At 36.0% G+C, this 19,683-nt stretch overlaps 1 protein-coding gene across 1 annotated transcript in view; it reads right to left on the bottom strand.

Moving 5' to 3' along the window:
• Positions 1 to 19,683, bottom strand: part of SUCLA2 (succinate-CoA ligase ADP-forming subunit beta) — a 49,474-nt gene that overhangs the window by 19,947 nt on the left and 9,844 nt on the right. The window contains exons 3-6 of the mRNA XM_007103392.4: positions 13,796 to 13,895; positions 13,440 to 13,602; positions 3,239 to 3,367; positions 354 to 492 (exon numbers count right to left, since the gene is read on the bottom strand). Of these exons, the coding sequence (XP_007103454.1) occupies positions 354 to 492; positions 3,239 to 3,367; positions 13,440 to 13,602; positions 13,796 to 13,895 (531 nt within the window). The remainder of the gene's footprint in view (positions 1 to 353; positions 493 to 3,238; positions 3,368 to 13,439; positions 13,603 to 13,795; positions 13,896 to 19,683) is intronic.

Raw genomic sequence — 19,683 nt, 5'->3', positions numbered from 1 at the left:
CTGGGCTTCCCTGGTGGCGCAGTGGTTGAGAGTCCGCCTGCCGATGCAGGGGATATGGGTTCATGCCCCGGCCTGGGAAGATCCCACATGCTGCGGAGCAGCTAGGCCCGTGAGCCATGGCCGCTGAGCCTGTGCGTCTGGAGCCTGTGCTCCGCAACGGGAGAGGCCACAACAGTGAGAGGCCCGTGTACCACAAAAAAGAATAATAATAAAAAAATAATAATAACAAAATAAAATAAAGTAAGATTCTACATAGAAATGAGTTCACTTCCTTATGAGTTCAACTTCCTCAGTGAAGAATATGATAAGTGGATAAACAGACAATCAATGTTTGATAAAAGAAGATACTTTACCAGCTCCGTCTGAATCCTCTACCATTGGATTTATTTCTACCATGGTTGCATCATATTTCAGAAAAAGGTTGTAAAGCTTGATCATGTTTTCTGCTGCAGAATCCACAATATTGGCTGGAAATCCCATTTTCTGTGCAAGCTGAAAGCAATTTGTCTCTTTATTATAGGAATGCTGTATATATCCAATCAACATTAAATTATTACAAATAAAAAACCTTGTAGTTTATCATTTAAATAATAAGCATGACTCATTTATGGTCAAACATTAATCACTGAAATAACATCTACTATCACTAAATGGTTAAACAAAAGTTTTTATTCAAAATCCTCACAAAGCAGGTAGCATGCCCATTTTACAAAGAGATTCACAGAGGTCAATTGACTTGTCATTCGCCTCAATTCCTGTTCCTGTGTTATTCCATAGCCTCCATACTACCACTAAGCCTTATGGCCAACCTAAACTGAAAAAAGAGGCTTATATTTTATTAAAACTACATATAAAAGGTAGACTGATAATCCAAATGGTCCAAAAACAATGGCCAAAATATTAACTCACCCTATTTTACCTTTTAGGTAATTTATGAAGAGCGTCTACCAAGCAATGAAGACACATCCAGTCAAACAAGTATTATCCCATTCATTCAAAAATCTACTGAACACCTAATATATGCTAGATTCAAAAGATATACAGGTACTTAAGCTTCTAATCTAGTAGAAGAGTTTACAGTCTTGAGCAGAGATTCCTCCCTAAATATACCTGAAGAGCTTTTTTTTTCCTTTCAATTTTTATTTATTTATTTATTTATTTATTTATTTATTTATTTATTTATTTATTTATTTTTGGCTGCGTTGGGTTTCCGTTGCTGCACATGGGCTTTCTCTAGTTGTGGGGAGCAGGGGCTACTCTTCGTTGCAGTGCACGGGCTTCTCATTGCGGTGGCTTCTCTTGTTGCGGAGAACAAGCTCTACGCGCGCGGGCTTCAGTAGTTGTGGTGCATGGGCTTAGTTGCTCTGCAGCATGTGGGATGTTCCCGGGCCAGGGATCGAAACTGTATCCCCTGCACTGGCAGGCAGATTCTTTTCCACTGTGCTCTTCAGGGAAGCCCTGAAGAGCTTTTTAAAAAATACATACACCAAGGTCTCAACCCAGAAGTTGTGGTTCACAAGTTCTATAGTGGACCAAAAATCCATAATATTTTAAAGTTCTATAAGCAATTCTGAACCACTGGTATAGAAACCACATGTCTCTTTTTTTATCCTAACTGTTGCAACTGCTCAGGAAACCTATGGAGTAGTTTTCTCCTCTCTTCCAATTGCTATCTAAGGCTACAATACATCTGACTTTCAATAACAGAATATATTAAATTCTTTGAAAGTGAATGTGATTCTTGCAAGAAGACAAATGCAAATAATCAAATGAAAATAAAGTGGATGATCAAACTAAGAAATGTAATTTTGGGTTAAAACATTTCAAAAAAAGAATAATGAGAAATAAAGTACCATTTCATTTAGAAAGATTTTCACTAGGTTACAATCTACTGTTTTAAATGTAAACATCTGAGAATTGCAAAAGAATTCTGATCAGCCCAGTATGACATTAGTTTGTCTAGCACTGTGCTGGGAACTATTTCTGTTCATCCATCACTCAAAAAGTACAATCTTTGTAGATTATTCCTTCAAGTATTCTTGTAAATCAAGTGTTTTCTTTCTCATTTAAATTTAAGTCTCCAGTCATCACTCTCACATAACTACCTAATGAATCAAATCTCTGTCCCCTTTAAACATTTATACCATTCACTTGCTTAAATGACTTGCTTTACGCTTTAGCAAGGAAATCTTTTTATCAGTCAAAATTCCTGCTCTATTGTACTTCAATACCATAAGCTTCTTTTGACAGTTTCCTAATAAGAGATGTTAATTTCATTCAAACTTTAATATTCAAACTTCTTTTTAAGATGGGTCACTATTTTTTATATATAAACTAAACAATTTAATAGCAGTATTACAAACATTAACAAGCAACTCTCACAGGCCATAATACTAAACTTCATGGTTAAGTTTTTGTTTTGGGGGGTTTTTTTTTGATGGGGTGGGAATCGAATGGGAGAAAGAGGCACACAAGAAGGATGGTACAGAAAACTAGTGAGACTGTAGGCAAAATTTACTGAGTATGTGCATACACTGAGAGAAAGTCCACAGCTTTAAACAGATTGTTAAAAACGTCCATAAAACCCCCCAAAAATAAAATCACTGATCTATCGTAGGGATATATGAGACAGTGTCCTTACCATTCCATACAACTTACAGGAAATAAAGGGGGGATAGGTCATGTTAAATGCCACCATGGGGATGTAAAATCCAGACTATGAGAAACGATAAAGTATAATTAACCCAGGTTCTTCAACAAAATGAAAGAAAATGGATGAAGAAAGTGAGGGAAAGGAAACCTATAAACTAGAAGACCTATGAGACCTATTAACCAACCACAATGAAAGAACTTATGTGAATCCCAACTCAAACTGTAAAAGAAAAAAAAAATTGAGACAATTAGGGAATTTGAATGACTGGGTAAGTGAAGATATTAAGAAGTTACTGTTAGTTTTACTAGGGATGGCAATGGTATAGTGGCTATTTTAAAAGAATCCTTATCTTTTAAAGATACATAGTAAAATATTTATGGAGGATATGAAGAAAAATTCTTTAGATACTCCTAAAAAGTTGCAATTTCAAACTACATATTAACATGCCTTGACACTCAAAAAAAATTTTTAAGAAGTTTTGTCAATCACTTCACTTATACAGAGTTAATTCTCTTTAAGGGTTGTAATTATCCAATCAAAAGCTAGAAGTGTTTCGGAGTACAACATACCCGGAGTACAACATACCCGAACAGCTTGTTCCTTTCTGATGCCTTCTACAATATCAATAGGTTCTTTAACTATGGCCTCAGGAGTCTCAGCAGCAACATCTTCAATGTTGACACCACCTTGAGAACTTCCTATCAATACAGGACCCTAGCAGGAGGGGAAACAGCCAAAACATCTAGATTTTATTTTGGAACCGTCAATAAAACCTTAAAATCTATTTGTGTACATTATCAGACTTATACATCTATCACTCCCCACTATTTTTAAATTCCCTTGAGAATTTATCCTTGCATCTCCTGCACAATGCCCCCCTAAGTGTTCAATTGAAATAATGGAAAAGAAGTGAAAAGGAAGAGGAAGACAATGGCTCACCTGTGAGGGAAAAAGATTAAAAATAGATACAAATGTATACCAAACAACTTAATATAAACATATACATATGTGAAATATAACCTATGCATTTTTTACAAGAACTGAAGGGACATTAAAGTATTAAAGAACATTAAAAAATTATAAAACAGTTTACTGATATTTAATAGGGAAAGCCCAATGAGCAAAAGGCCCTGATTTTATAAGCTCTAGCCCTACTGGAAGTCAGTAAAAAAGAAAGCTTCCTACCTTGAAAGAATAGCTCTGGCTATTATCATGAGCAATATAAGAAGGTAAGATGATAAATACCAAACAATTAAGTTAACTTTTAAGTCTTCTAAAATCAATCAAGAAAAAACAAAGTAAAATTATCTAATAGATTTGCTAATTTATGCACAAAACCAGAAATAATCTTAACATGCAAAAACAAGGAAATGGTAAAACCATGCTACTAAAGATTATTTAATGCATCTGGAAAGGAAAATGATCTCAGCAGTGTAATCTGGGAAAAAATGATACAAAACCTTAGATTCTATTCTCAACTGTGTTTTTTATTAACATAAAATGGGTTTAAATATGCACCCTTCCATTATTCACACAAGCAGAAAAAAGATAAGAAATAAAACATTAAATGATAAGACTTTTGTTATTTTATGTGTCACTATTCTCCAAAAAAAATTTCTACAGTGAATATATTATTCTTAATCCAGGAAAAAAAAAAAAAACCCTCAAAAGACTAATTTCACTTTTCTATCTCAGCACCTAAGTGTTTCAGTAACAAATTCATTTTAAGGTATAATGTAAAGAAATAATATTATATTCATTACTGTTTGGAGAACAATACAGTCCTTCAAATCCTCAAAATATGGCAATAGCCAAAGGGACCAGGGTGGGGGAGGCAGGGGTGGGGGTGGAATTTATTATTTTTTAAAGAGAGTTAACTGTTATTTAGGCAAAAAAAGATTTAAGTATCAGCCTTCCAGGAGAAAAACTGGGTGGTTGAGGAACAAGGATGGGTGGAAGATTTGTATTTCCCTGTACATCTTTGTACCTTTTAAATTTTATACTGCCTGACTAGATTTCAATATACATGTGTAATAAAGAATTTGGCTGGCCTTTGTCCCCAGTGCGTGGGAGGCAACTTCTAAACCCTCCCCTACATCTGAGAGTTTATGTCAATGAGGTGACTCACGACGGACCCCTAGATAATACAAAGGAGATGACTCAGGTGGGCACTGACCAGGTCAGAAAGACTAATGATGTGATTAGAAGGTTGGAGCTTTAAGCCACATGGTATCAGCCTACACTTCCAAGAGGGAAGGAGGCCTGGAGATTAAGTTTAACTCAGTGGGCAATGATTCAGTCAATCATTCCTACTTCATAACCCCTGCACACCCCCACTGCAAACTCTGAATGTCTTGTGGGGGAGAGGCATTGAGAACAAAAGAAAGCTCAGCAGCTTGTGACAGCACCAGAGAACTTGTAATACTACAGACAGAAGCCAACACAGCTCACCAAAGTTGAAGGAAAGCACCCAACTCATGGCTTTCTTTGTAACAACTCAAGGAAGTAGAAAAAGAAGAACAAACTGAACCCAATGTTAGCAAAAGGAAAGAAATAATAAAGATTAAAGCAGAAACATATAAAATATAAAATTTTTTAAAAAACAGAAAAAAATTAGCAAAACTAAGAGTTGGTTTGTTAAAAAGATCAACAAAATTGACTAACCATTAGCTACACTAAGAAAAAAAGAAAAGATTCAAATAACAAAAATCAGCAGTGAAAGAGGAGACATTACAACTGATGCCACAGAAGTGAAAAGGACCATAAGAGACTACTATGAACAATCAAACACCAACAAATTGGGTAACCTAGAAGAAATAAATTCCTAGAAACATACAATCTACCAAGACTGAGCCATGAAGAAATAAAAAATCTGAACAGACCTATAAGAAGGAGATTGAATGAGTAATCAAAAACCTCCCAACAAAGAAAAGCTGAGGACGAGATGGCTTCACTGAAGAATTCCACCAATCTTTCTCAAACTATTCCAAAAAAAAAGAAACCTGAAGAGGGGGGAACACTGCCAAACTCATTCTATGAGGCTAGCATTACCCTGTTACAACATCAGACAAAGATACTACAGGAAAACTACTGACCAATATCCCTGATGAATACTGATGCAAAAACTCTTAACAAAATACTAGCCTACCAAATTCAACAACACATTAAAAGGATTATATATCATGATCAAAGGGGGTTTATTCCTGGAATGCAAGGATGGCTCAACATAGGAAAATCAATCAGTGTACCACACCACATTAACAGAATCAAAGTCAAAAACCACACGACCATCTTAATTGCTGCAGAAAAAGCATTTGAAAAAATTCAACACCCTTTCATAAAAACTCTCAACAAACTAGGAAGAGAAGGACTACATCAACATAATAAAGGCCACAGATGAGAAGCCTACAACCAACATCATATTCAATGGTGAACAACTAAAAGCTTGCCTTCTAAGATTAGGAAAAAGGCAAGGATGCCCATTCTCACCATTTTATCCAATATAGTATTGGAAGTCTTAGCTAGAGCAACCAGACAAGAGAAAGAAACAGAAAGCACCCAAATAGGAAAGGAAGAAGTAAAATTACCTCTGTTCACAGATGATATGATCATGCATATACAAAACTCTCAAGAATCCCCCCAAAAACTGGCTAAGAATAAATGAGTTCAGCAAAGTTATAGCACAAAATCAACACACAAATATGTCTTGCGTCTCTATACACTGACAATGAACAATCCAAAAAGGAAATTAAGACAATGATCCCATTTATTGACATAACAGAGTCAAAAAGAATAAAATACTTAGGAATAAACTTAACCAAGGAGACAAAAGACCAGTACACTAAAAACTACAAAACAATGCTGAATGAAATTGAAGAAGACACAAATAAGTTAACATCCTGTGTTCATGGATTGGAAGGCTTAATATTATTAGAATGTCCAATACTACCCAAAGCAATCTACAGATTCAATGCAATCCCTATTAAAATCCTAATGGTATTTTTTCCGCAATACAATCTTTTTTCCACTGTCCATTTTCTGCAAAAGTAAGGGAAAAAAATCCTAAAATTCACATGGAATCTCATAGGACCCTGAATAACCAAAATACCTTGAGAAAGAAAAACAAAGCTGGAGGCCTCTTACTTCCTGATTTCAAAACATATTACAAAGCTATAATCAAAACAGTATGGTTCTGACATAAAGACAGACCTCAATGGAACAGAATAGAGAACCCAGAAATAAATCCTCATATATATGGTCAAATGGTCTTCAACAAAGGTACCAAGGCTACACAATGGGGAAAAGACAGGTTCTTCAACAAATGGTATTAGGGAAACTAGATACCATATGCATAATAATGAAGTTAGCCCCTTACCTTATACATATACAAAAATTATCTCAAAATGGATGAAAGACCTAAATGTAAGACCTGAAACTGTAAAACTCCTAGAAAACACAGGGGAAAAGCTTCATGACACTGGATTTGGCAATAATTTCTTGAATAAGAGAAAATCACAGGCAACAAAAGCAAAATATACAAATGGGACTACATCAAACTTAAAAACTTCTATACAGCAGAAGAAACAACAAAAAGACAACCTAGAGAGTGGGAGAAAATATATGCAAACTGTATGTGAGAAATTAATATTCAGAACATATAAAGAACTACAACTCAACCAGAAAACCAAACAACCCAATTTAAAAATCGGCAAAAGACCTGAATAGACATTTCTCCAAAGGAAATACATGTCTTAGCTTAGGATGCTATAATAAAATACCAGACTGGGTGGCTTAAACAACAGACATTTATTTCTCACAATTCATGGTTCACACCCATTCTAATCTCCTTATCAAATGGTTCTTCAGCCACACCCTTCATAATTATCTTCCAAAAAGCTTTCTAGTTTTTTGCAATATAGGCAGGCTGAGAATTTTCCAAACGTTTAAGTTCTGATTCCTTTTTGCTTAACAATTCCTTCTTCAATTCATTCCTCTCTTCTCAAATTTTACTATAAGCAGTAAGGAGAAATGAAGCCACCCCTTCAATACTTTGCTTAGAAATCTCCTCAGATGGGACTTCCCTTGTGGCGCAGTGGTTAAGAATCCACCTGCCAATGCAGGCGATATGGGTTCGAGCCCTGGTCCAGGAAGATCCCATGTGCCGCGGAGCAACTAAGCCCGCACTCTAGACCCCGCGAGCCACAACTACTGAGCCTGCACACCACAACTACTGAAGCCTGCGCACCTAGAGCCGGTGCTCTGCAACGAGGAGCCACCGCAATGAGAAGCCTGTGCACCGCAATGAAGAGTAGCCCCCGCTCGCCGCAACTAGAGAAAGCCCATGCGCAGCAACGAAGACCAAAAGCAGCCAAAAATTTAAAAATAAATGAATTTGTTAAAAAAATCTCTTCAGCTAAATATTTAATATCATCACTCCCAAGTTCTACCTTCCACAAAACACTGGAACATGAATACAATTCAGTCAAATTCTTTGCCACTTTACAACAAGGATCATCTTTTTTGCATCATCCAAAGACATGTTCTTCATTTCTGAGACCTCATCAGAATGGTCTTTACCATCTGTACTTCTACCAACATTCTGTTCATGATTATTTATATAATCTCTAGGAAGATGGAAGCTTTCTCTGTATCTCTACTCTTTTCTTTCTGAGTCCTCACCAGAATCAACTTTAAAAGTCCTTTCATGGCAATCTCAGCTTTTTCTAGCATGCACCTCAAAACTCTTCCAGTTACACAGTTCCATGACATTGGCAGCTAGGGCTTCAATATATGAATTTTGGGGAAGACATGAACATTCAGTCCATAACAACATACAAATGGCCAACAAGCATGTGAAAGGGTACTCAATATTATTAATCATTGGGGAAATGCAAATCAAAACCACAATATTACCTCATACCCATTAGGATAATTTCTGTCAATAATAATAATAATAGTGTTTGTGAGAAAGTGGAGAAAATGGAACTCTTGTACCCTGTTGGTAGAAATGTAAAATAGTGGACTCACTGTAGAGAACAGTATGGAGGTTCCTCAAAAACTTCAAAATACGATCCAGCAATCCCACTTCTGGGTATATATCCAAAAAAACTGAAAACAGAACCTCAAATAGATACTTCCATGCCCATGTTAACTGCAACATTATTCATAATAGCCAAGAGGCAGAAGAAACCTGGATGTCCACCAACAGATGAAAGATAAAGAAAATAATGTACATACATACAATGGAATATTATTCAGCCTTTAAAAGTAAGGAAATCTTGACATATGCTACAACATAGATGAACCTTGAGGAAATTATGTTAAGCAAAATAAACCAATTGCAAAAAGACAAATACTGCATGATTCCACTGATATGAGGTATCTAAAATAGTCAAAATCTTAAAAACAGAAAGAATGGTGGTTGCCAGGAGTTGGAGGAAGGGATAAAGGGGAAGGTGTTTTTCAATGGATATAGAGTTTCAGTTTCACAAGATGGAAAATGTCCGTGACCTGCTGTATAACAATATGCACAAAGTTAACATTATTGTACTGTACACATAAAAGCTGTTAAAGATAGTAAATTTCATATTTTATGTTTTGACCACAATTTAAAAAATAAAAACAACTCGACTAGAAACTCAGTGAGCTTTTGTGGTTGCCAATATTCTGTGTATTGTCACATATCAATACGTCAGGAGGGTGACACATCCCTGAAGGAAATGGAAACTTTATGCTTGGGACTCTCCCACACCTTGCCCTATGCATCATCTGTCCATTTTGCTGGTTCTGATTTGTATCCTTTGGCAATAGTAAAACTGTAATCACAAGTGTAGTATTATCCTAAGTTCTGTGAGTCATTCTAGCAAATTATGAAACCTGAGGGGTACTAGGAATTCCCAAACTTGTTGCCAGCTCGTCAGAAGTGAGGGTGACCTGGGGACCCCCAAACTTGAGGCTGATGTCTGAAGTGAGGGCAGTCATGTGGAGGACTGTGCCCTTAACCTGTGAAGTCTGGCTCAATTCTGGTTACTTGGTGTCAGAACTCACTGCAACAAACACAAAAAAAATTTAATAGAAGAATTCATTGTGCGTTTCTGAGACTAAAGAAGAGAATAATGGCAAGCTTAAGTCAAGGGAAATGTTTGAAATTAAAGTCTGATTTTTACTTTCTTTATAAACTTCAAATGAAAAGGTATTCTTCCTTTCCTCCCTAGAAAGGCAATTCAAAATTATAAGCTTTTACAGAGATCTAAAGAGAGGAAAAAACTCAGATTTAAGAAGAATCTATCAACTACTGTCATGCTATTAAAGTAAAATATAGATAAATGAATCTACTGTCATGCTATTGAAGTATAATACAAGTAAATTAATCTACAGATAACCCCCAAATACAATTTTATTCAACTGAAAAGGTAGACTCAACAAACTTTTAAAGTATTTGAACATTTTATTCTAGTTTTACTGTCCTTTTCATATCTACTGATAAGAGAAGTGAAGAGCCACATAAAAGGCAGCACTACTGGGGGGAAAAAGTTTCTCACTAAAGTAATGATTAGATCTCCAAGAGTTCGCTATAAGTTAGAGAAAAGTCTAAAAAAAAATACAAATGAAATAATAAATATATAAAAGAAAGTGAACAAATTCTCTTTGTACTAATTCCCTGACCAACTAGAAAGAAACCCCAAAATTTATAGCCGATTAGTCAGAAGAAAGCTTATATAGGTAAATAAAATAGAGATCAGTTAAAACAATGACTGTAGTTTTGCATATTATCATGACTGCTGAATGAATTGGTGCTTCTGTTTAAATGATTTGGTTTTAACTTTTAAATTTTAGTAATAAGCTTTCAGAACAATTTAAGTTCTAGCAAAGAACTGTAATTTCAAATAAATTAATAATGCTATTTTCACCTTCTTAACCTAAATTCCTCTTTTCTTGTTGGTCTTGCAAAAGGTTTTGCCTTAAAATGGATTTGAATTAAAAATCATATGACAAAGAGGCCACTTAAAATAAATATCTCTTTTTAAGAAAAGTATGGAAAATAAAATTTGGAATTCTCGCAGCACATTTTATATTTAATCCAAGCAAAGTAAAAAAAATGACACAGTTAAACATACCATTCATTTACAGCAGATTGTAATGTTTTACTAGGAAAATAAAGCAGCAAATGTGATTTGTTAAATCAGATTTGTCTCAGCACAGAAGTTCCCAACAGGCACTGGGCAAATGTTAAGAAATCTGATTTTTAAAAAGTACCAAAACACAGAATAGGAATTTAAACTGATTTTTTTTTTTTGCAACGTCAACCCCATGGTACATATCTGCCCAGGCTTCCTGACGCAATACATACAAAGAATACCAGTAGAGTTTATGATTCATCTCCTGAAAACAGATAAGCAACAAAAGCAATTTTTAAAGATCAGTTAAGTCCTGGACTTCCCTGGTGGTGCAGTTGTTAAGAATCCACCTGCCAATGCAGGGGACACAGGTTCGAGCCCTGGTCTGGGAAGATCCCACATGCTGCAGAGCAACTAAGCCCATGCGCCACAACTACTGAGCCCGCGTACCATAACTACTGAAGCCTGCGCACCTAGAGCCCGTGCTCTGCAACAAGAGAAGCCACAGCAATGAGAAGCCCACACACAGGAACAAAGAGTAGCTCCCGCTCACTGCAACTAGAGAAAGCCTGCACACAGCAACCAAGACCCAACACAGCCAAAAATAAATAAATAAAGTTTTTTTTAAGCCCACATATTAAAAAAAAAAAAAGATCAGTTAAGTCCTAAGCATATGACTTTAATTCAATCAAAATGGGCTTTTCTTTTTAAATAGCCGACTTATTTTTTTGTTGTTTAATAGGAACCTGTCCAGAGGTATTCCCAAAATAGTTCTTTTTACCCCAAAAAGTAACACCAACCAACTCCACATTGGCCTAATATGACAGCATCAAAGCACATTATAATGTCTTTGGCCAGATGGTTCAACTAGTACTACTGAATTTTTAGCATGAATTATTACAACTATATATTACTTGTGCAAATGAAATAAGAACATTTTTCCTTAGTAAGACTCAGAGTTCTCCAAAAATTCAAGTTCTTAAAATGAATTCAAATTTGATCATTTCTCCTAATGCTTTAACATATCTATAATACAATATATTCACTGTGTTATATTCATATCTTTAATAACATATATTCAGCTTGCTACATTTATTCTAATCAAGATGAGCTACTCTGTGCAATATTATAGGACTCATATCTCAAACTGTCCGGGCACATATACCTTGTTCCTGGCTATAACAGAAAGTAAAAACATTAATAACTAACAAAATGATAGATGTTGATATATAACATCAATGAAAAGGAAAAGAAAATGTAGTGAAAATAAATGAATTTGTAAAAACATAATTTTTGCAAATATTTGTAATATATAAGGTTATTGTCATGGGATTTCTAAAGTAACTTACAAAACTAAATTCTATCACATAAAGAAATCTACAGAGGTAAAGACATCACTTACGAACAAAACAATGTTCTTTAATCTTATATTCTGGGTGGGTTTTTACTACCATCTAGTGTTATACCTTAAAAAATACTTTCTTATAAAAATTCAAAGTTACAAAAGATATTTTATAATATCACTCAAACATTATAAGAACACTTAATTAACTGTAAAAAAAAATCACAATATGGAAAATAGCTATTTTTTTAAAAGCTGTTTTATATAAGAAAACATTTTCATGACCCCTTAAAATTTTTGTTACATTACTAATTATGTAATTAGTGATGTTCTACAACAAATCCTGACTAGGGCTACCAAATATGTACCCAGCCTGGTTCAAAAGACAAGCTAGTTACTACACAGATTCAGCTCATAAAAGTTAACCAGTGCACTCAAAAAGGCAGATAATTACACCATAAAATCACTGTCAATGCCCTTTCCAAGCCCTAGGTCTATGAAGGAATTTTCTCTTCATGTGATGCCCTAAGTTCATTGCTAGCATTCTAAGTTCCATAAAGAGAGCAGAGCAGAATAAGGTTATGCTCCTTAGAAGCATACTGTTTGCTATTGAATGCCATCCTTGAACTTACCAAGTATCAAATCCTCCTGTGAAACAAACCGCAAACTATAAAAAATACGAAGAGGTTGAAAAAGAAAAAGATGAAGCCAGGGATACACATTCTCTTAGCAGTTCCAGAGACTTTCTTTTTGGTTAGAATATCTTACTGTGCTAGAAATTATTTTCTCAGTCTATGGAATCTAAAGGTGAATCAGAAATGATTTAAGCTGCTTTTAGCAAATTAACAATTTGTAAGTGCTGTGGATTTTATTTCAGCATGGTTTTGCCTACAGGTTTTATTACCACAATATTATAGTATTAAGTTTGATGGCATTAATCATGTTGGTTTTTAAAAATGACACAAGGGCTTCCCCTGGTGGCGCAGTGGTTGAGAGTCCGCCTGCCGATGCAGGGGACGTGGGTTCGTGCCCCGGTCCGGGAGGATCCCACATGCCGCGGAGCGGCTGGGCCCGTGAGCCATGGCCGCTGAGCCTGCGCGTCCGGAGCCTGTGCTCCGCAACGGGAGAGGCCACAACAGTGAGAGGCCCACATACTGAAAAAAATAAATAAATAAAAATGACACAAAAATATTGTTCCCATGACATATACAAATAGATTAGGGACCATACCTTTTTAACCCTTCCCATACAAATAGAAATAATAATCAACTTTTGAAATTGAATGTAATAAGATCATCCTAAATGTATCATGTCTACAATTACTCACTTGAAATGACCTTTCCATTGTAATAGCAAAGTAGTATTCTCTCCTGGGATATCTTCGCTCACAAACCAATACTTGATTGCATATTCTGCCCTTTTCTCCTGTTTGCTTGGTAAACAACTTTCTCCCAATCATCTGTGAGGAAACAGCTTTTGCTTCTTCTGGACTAAAATAAGAAAAAGAACTCAAACTCTTTTCTCCTCCAACTGAGAAAAATAAAAGCACACGACAGCCAAAATCTTACCTCATCTAATATTTAAATCTCAGTATTTTTATCAATTCAATAATAAGGGGCATCTTTCACAATTATACATTGTTTTCTTTAATAATGATGCTTGTATGTTTAAAACATAACTTACGAAAAAACTATCTTCACTCCCCCTTTGAGGCCACTTTCAAATGTTCCTTTTCCTCTACCACCAGCTAAAACTTGTGCCTTTATCACAACATCTTTTGAACCTAGAAGAAAAACACTTCTTTTAGATACAAAGCATGGAGCAGCATGCAACACACAATATTTTGTTATTAAACATACATATTAAGCAGTGTTATTAAATGTAGTAAAGTCTCATTTACCCACAATGTCAAAAAAGGAGGCATTCCATATACATAGATTTTCTAGATTAGAACCCTAAAACATTCACCACCTAAAGACCCACAAACTTAAAAAAATGAGCCACTCATATTAAGCCATTTCTCAAAGCATACTGAAAATAATTTTACCTTTCCTTGATACTTTAAATATTTAGTACTTTGCAAGGTACTAAAAGTACAAAATTGAGGGTCAAACGTCTTCCTAACAATTTCTTCCCTCTATTGATATGTAAACTTACTACACTATGACAATTTGAGTTATAAATGCTGCTTTGAGCAGAAATGTACCATGACTTTCAGGGAAAGTGCCACTATTGATACCAATTCACATTATCCCACTAACAGAAAGTCCTGTTAATAGACGATCTTGAGCTGTACTGTCGTGAGGAGGACTATCAGGAGTTAAGGTATGTTTATCAAAAGATTCTAGAATGTTACACTTCTAAGTCTTTAAAACATTTTTTAAGAAATATTCTGAATTTTTCTTCTTTAACAGGAAAACTGGTCTCTCTCTTTTCTTCCCCTTTCTAACATGCTGAAGAAAATTACCAAACTAGCTGTTTAAGCCTCGGTACTACTCTTCATGATCCAGAGCAATACATCTTAGAGGGGCATTCTGTCTCCGGAGACAGGCAGAATTTCAAAGCCTCCTCATGTTGCTTCTTACAGTATTTTGCCCATACTAGCAGTGTAACACCATTATTACATTATGAAAAACAATTAACCTTTGAGGGCAGGATTAAGGACATTGTCTTATTCGTTGTATCCCTAGCACAAAGCAGTTCCTGGGATATAACCACCACTCCATAAATGTGTATCTGAATAGGCTAAAGATGGGAATTCTACTACTGGGGAAAGGCCACTCTCTAATGCGCATATACCAAGCTGAACGAGAGGGCACTCCCACCTGATCAAGGAGGTAACAAAAAGTTTGTGATCAAACAAATAAGAAATGACCAAAAGTTAACACTTAAACAATTACTACAAAATGTTTTAGAAAATTAATGATATAAATGTGTCCACATTGAGAATGTACACTTAAGTCAGAAGACAGCCCTATGAATCAGTCCAGGCAGTCTTTTTTTAAAAAAAACCCTCTTGGGCTTCCCTGGTGGCGCAGTGGTTGAGAGTCCGCCTGCCGATGCAGGGGACACGGGTTCGTGCCCCGGTCCGGGAAGATCCCACATGCCGCGGAGCGGCTGGGCCCGTGAGCCATGGCCGCTGAGCCAGTGCGTGCGGAACCTGTGCTCCACAACGGGAGAGGCCGCAACAGTGAGAGGCCCACGTACTGCAAAAAAAAAAAAACCCTCCTTCTCATACTCCACATCCATTCAGTCAGGAAATCATAGTGGTTCCACCTTCAAAATGTATCTAGAATCTTGACCACTCTTCATCACCTCCACTTTAGGCCCTGGTCCCAGTCACCATTACATCTCACCTAGATTACCCTTGTCCCCAAAAGAATATTCTCAAAGCAGCAGCCAGAGTGCGCATATGACCTCTCTACTTAAAACCTTGCACTGAATGCCCACTTCACTCTGAGTTAAAGCCAGAGTCCCTACAATGGCCTCAAGGCCAGGTGTAATCCCCCAGCACCCTTGCCCTTTGTATCATGCCCTCTTCATTGTTCACTCCACACCAGCCAACTCTAATCTTCCTGTTCCTGGGCACGTTCCTCCCTTCCTTTAGGACTTGGCACTGATGCTCCCTCTCTCCCTGAATACTCTTCACCCAGGTATCCGTTTGGGAAAGGTCCTCATTCCCTTCCAGTTTTTCTTTAAGTCTAAATTGTCCATGAGACTTACCCTGATCACCCTACTTAACACTGCCAACTGCCCACCCATGACCAATCCCCCTTAGGCCGCTCATCTTTTTTCATAGAAGTCATTACCTTCGAAAATAACATATAATCTTCCCATGTTTATCATTTTTGTTTTGCTCCCCCACTAAGATATAGACTCCAGGAGGGCAGAATCTTTGTTATGTTCACTGATGTTTGCAAGGTCCTGGGAGGGTTCCTAGCACATAATATTTTCTGAATGATAAATAAAAGAACATTTAGAAATCAAGAGAATTCTTATGAATCTAATCTTCCACTGCTCTTGAGAAACACAGAACTGGAAATCCTGGGCCCTGCAACTAGAACTAACCGCAAGTGCCTTGTTTACACAAGACATCATTTCAATTTGCCACAGTCCCCACTATTCCCAAGTGCCACAACTAATATCAGATGAAGATTAGAGAAAGTTTAGAAATTTCCTTAAAAGTTAACAATAATTTTCTTACTGAGAAGACAACAGGTAGCCTCAGGGACTACAGCAAATTAGAGTTCATGCCCAAACTAAAAGGAGCAGCCACTAGTCTTTCCACCTGTTTCTGGTTAGCTGTCAAGTCAGTTTTCTAGTACTTCAGCAATATTCGTTTATCTCCGAAGAGGATACCTATAATCCAAACAGTGTAAATGTAATGTAAAAAATGGACAACAGTTAAACTGGTGCTTTGCTGGGCTAAATTCAAACATTCCTATTAATTAAGTTGGGAACTTAACATACTGAGCTATTAAGTAAGAGTAATGAAGCTCTATTTTTTCAAAAACATTTTATAAGACAGAAGGCTCTTCCCTAAAGCGACAATTTTCTTTTTGTAAGAAAATAAACTCCATAAGGGCACAAATGATTCCTCAAAAATTACTTCTAAAAAAGCCCTTCACGGGGACTTCCCTGCTGGTCCACCCTGGCCGGGGAACCAGATCCCGCATGCATGCCACAGCTAAGAGTTCACATGCCATAACTAAGAAGTCCATGTGCTGCAACTAAGACCTGACACAGCCTAAATAAATAAATAAATATTTTTTTAAAAAATAAAATAAAAAAGACCTTCACAACATAAGAAGAACAAACAAAAAAAAGTAATGACATACAATCTCATCATCTATCAAGACAGGGAGAAGAATTAGAAGATAAATCTGAGGACAACTGACTGAAACAAAGATTTTATTCAATTCCATTAATTCAGTCAACAGTTACATCTACATACCAGACACTGTGCTGGAGTTGTAGATACAACAATGAGCAAATCAGTCTTGCTAGATTTGGCCCTTTGCTCTAGCCAGACAAGATCGTTAATGGATCCCAAGATTGTCTTTAAAATATATTCACCATCCCTCCTAGCTTTAGTCATTCACAAATGTTGTAAGCATTCCTCATTTACAGTCAACTAATAAAACACTGGAAAAAGGAAAGAGAAGGCAAAGTCCTACTGTATGCCATTAGAAATCTCCCTCTGGGCTGACATTCATTAATTGACACCCTCTGCATGTTTATTCACCCAGAGAGAAATTCTACATTAACTGTACTAGAATCCAAACTATACTTCCACAGTCAATAGGGAAATCATAAGAACTCTGCCAAATGCCTTACTGAAATCATATTTTCTTGTAACTACAAGGAGATGGGAATCTGCTCTTAGAACTGACCCCAAATTATAACTACTTCATTTCTCTGTGCTTAACAACCATCCCTTTGATAATCCATTCCAGAAACTTCTCCATGATCTTCCAGCTCATCAACCTTCATTTGTGGACTCATATAGTCTTTTAAAATACTGGAATTAGATTTCTTTCTAACCATTCTTCTTCCATACCTAACTTCAGTTAATCACAACAGGTAAAACTTGCCTCCAGGACAGTGTTTTCCAACTTTTATCACATCATGACACACACAGAAAATGACAGAATTTGTAGGGAATACTGGTGAAAGAGGTCAGAGCTATTTTGGGAGGAGTTACCAGCTATAGGGCTCAGTGGCCCCAGTCCCCATGTTAACTCAGCTTCTCTTGCCACCCACAAAGACAAGCAATAGTTTGTCACACCTGTAGTGCATTTATGCATTATATTGCTTGATGAGGTAAGACTTTTTATATAAATGGGAATTAACATTTTATGAATTTTGCAGTAACTGAGAAGCAAAAATTACTCAAAGTCAGCACTGGGAATTGCTAGCTAGATGGAAAGAACCAGGTGTATTTCTAGGGCACCTCATATCACACCCTGTGCAATTATATCCCATAATCAATATCTTCTGATATTAATGACTCACCACAAAAAAAAAACTGTCTCAACATCCTCAAAGTAGCTAGGAAATACATCTTTTAAAAAGTAGTATTTCTGCTCCTCTAGATTTAAAGGTCCTTATTAGTCACTAATCCCACTCCCATACTACAATCATCATTTGCAGCCTTCTTTGACAAAGACACACTTTCTAGATAAACAAGATGCCTTCTGTTCCAAAGAACTGAAAATCAGAGCTGCCTACCTGCTCCTTACTACTTGTAAGTCCTGGTTCCAGAGAACTTGCCAGAAATACAGTTACAGTATATCTTATACATATTAACTATTCCTTTCTCTACAGCTAAAAATCATTAAAGATTTTTACAATGAGTAAAGAAATCAAGAGACTGGCATCTGAATAAATCCTACTCGTTTTATGAAAAAGTTTGTACACAAATTATTTTTTTCTGACAAAATAGTGAAATTTGACTAAATGAGAAAACATATGGAAAACTAATTAAGAAAACCAATTATAATAATTTGGAAATAGAAAGAGAAATACTAGCTTTCACTGACTTCATTAAATCAAGCCCTTTAATCAGTGGTATGAAAAACACTTTATGCCTTCAGTATTATTAAGAAGGAAAGAACTGGTAAACAAAATAAGCATCACTCAAGAGATTAAACTAACAAAATTAAAACAACAAAGTCAAGGATCTGAAATTCATCCTTAAGGATAGAAGGGTAGGATAAGAAAACCTTATACTTTCTCAATTACATTTCCAAATTTTCCTTCTTACGTAGCTGGGTCTTCTTTAGAAATTAACATTTAGGTCATATATATAAGACTGAATCTCAAGAAGGTAGTTAATAAAGTGCCTTTGCAAGAAATATTACAGAAATACAATCATGAGTTTTCTTTAAGCGTTGACCCTTAAGAGCCTCTAACATACATAGCGTTTTAAAGGTTAAAATGAGGTACATCTTTTACCATGGACAAGTTCAAACTACAAGTCACCATTAATTAACAAAAATTTCAGCAAAAGTAGTATGAATTTACATAAGGCTTTTTGCTGGATAAGAAGAAGCTTGCTTGTAATCTGAATAAAAAGAATTGTTTTTCTAAGCTTTCGACAAAATTCAACACCCATTTATGAAAAAAACCTTCCAGAAAGTAGGCATAGAGGGAACTTACCTCAACATAGTAAAGGCCATATATGACAAACCCACAGACACCATCATTCTCAATGGTGAAAAACTGAAACCATTTCCTCTAAGATCAGGAAGAAGACAAGGTTGTCCACTCCCACCACTATTGTTCAAAATAGTTTTGGAAGTTTTAGCCACAGCAGTCAGAGAAGCAAAAGAAGTAAAAGGAATCCAAATCGGAAAAGGAGAAGTAAAGCTGTCACTGTTTGCAGATGACATGATACTACAAACAGAGAACCCTAAAGATGCTACCAGAAAACTACTAGAGCTAATCAATGAATTTGGTAAAGTAGCAGGATACAAAATTAATGCCCAGAAATCTCTTGCATTCTTATACACTAATTACGAAAAATCTGAAAGAGAAATTAAGGAAACACTCCCATTTACCACTGCAAC

This window comes from Physeter macrocephalus, chromosome 13 (genome assembly GCF_002837175.3).
Source record: "Physeter macrocephalus isolate SW-GA chromosome 13, ASM283717v5, whole genome shotgun sequence".
Classification (NCBI taxonomy): domain Eukaryota; kingdom Metazoa; phylum Chordata; class Mammalia; order Artiodactyla; family Physeteridae; genus Physeter; species Physeter macrocephalus.
Note: the sequence above shows the minus strand (reverse complement) of the source record. Positions and strands in the feature narration are given on the sequence as shown.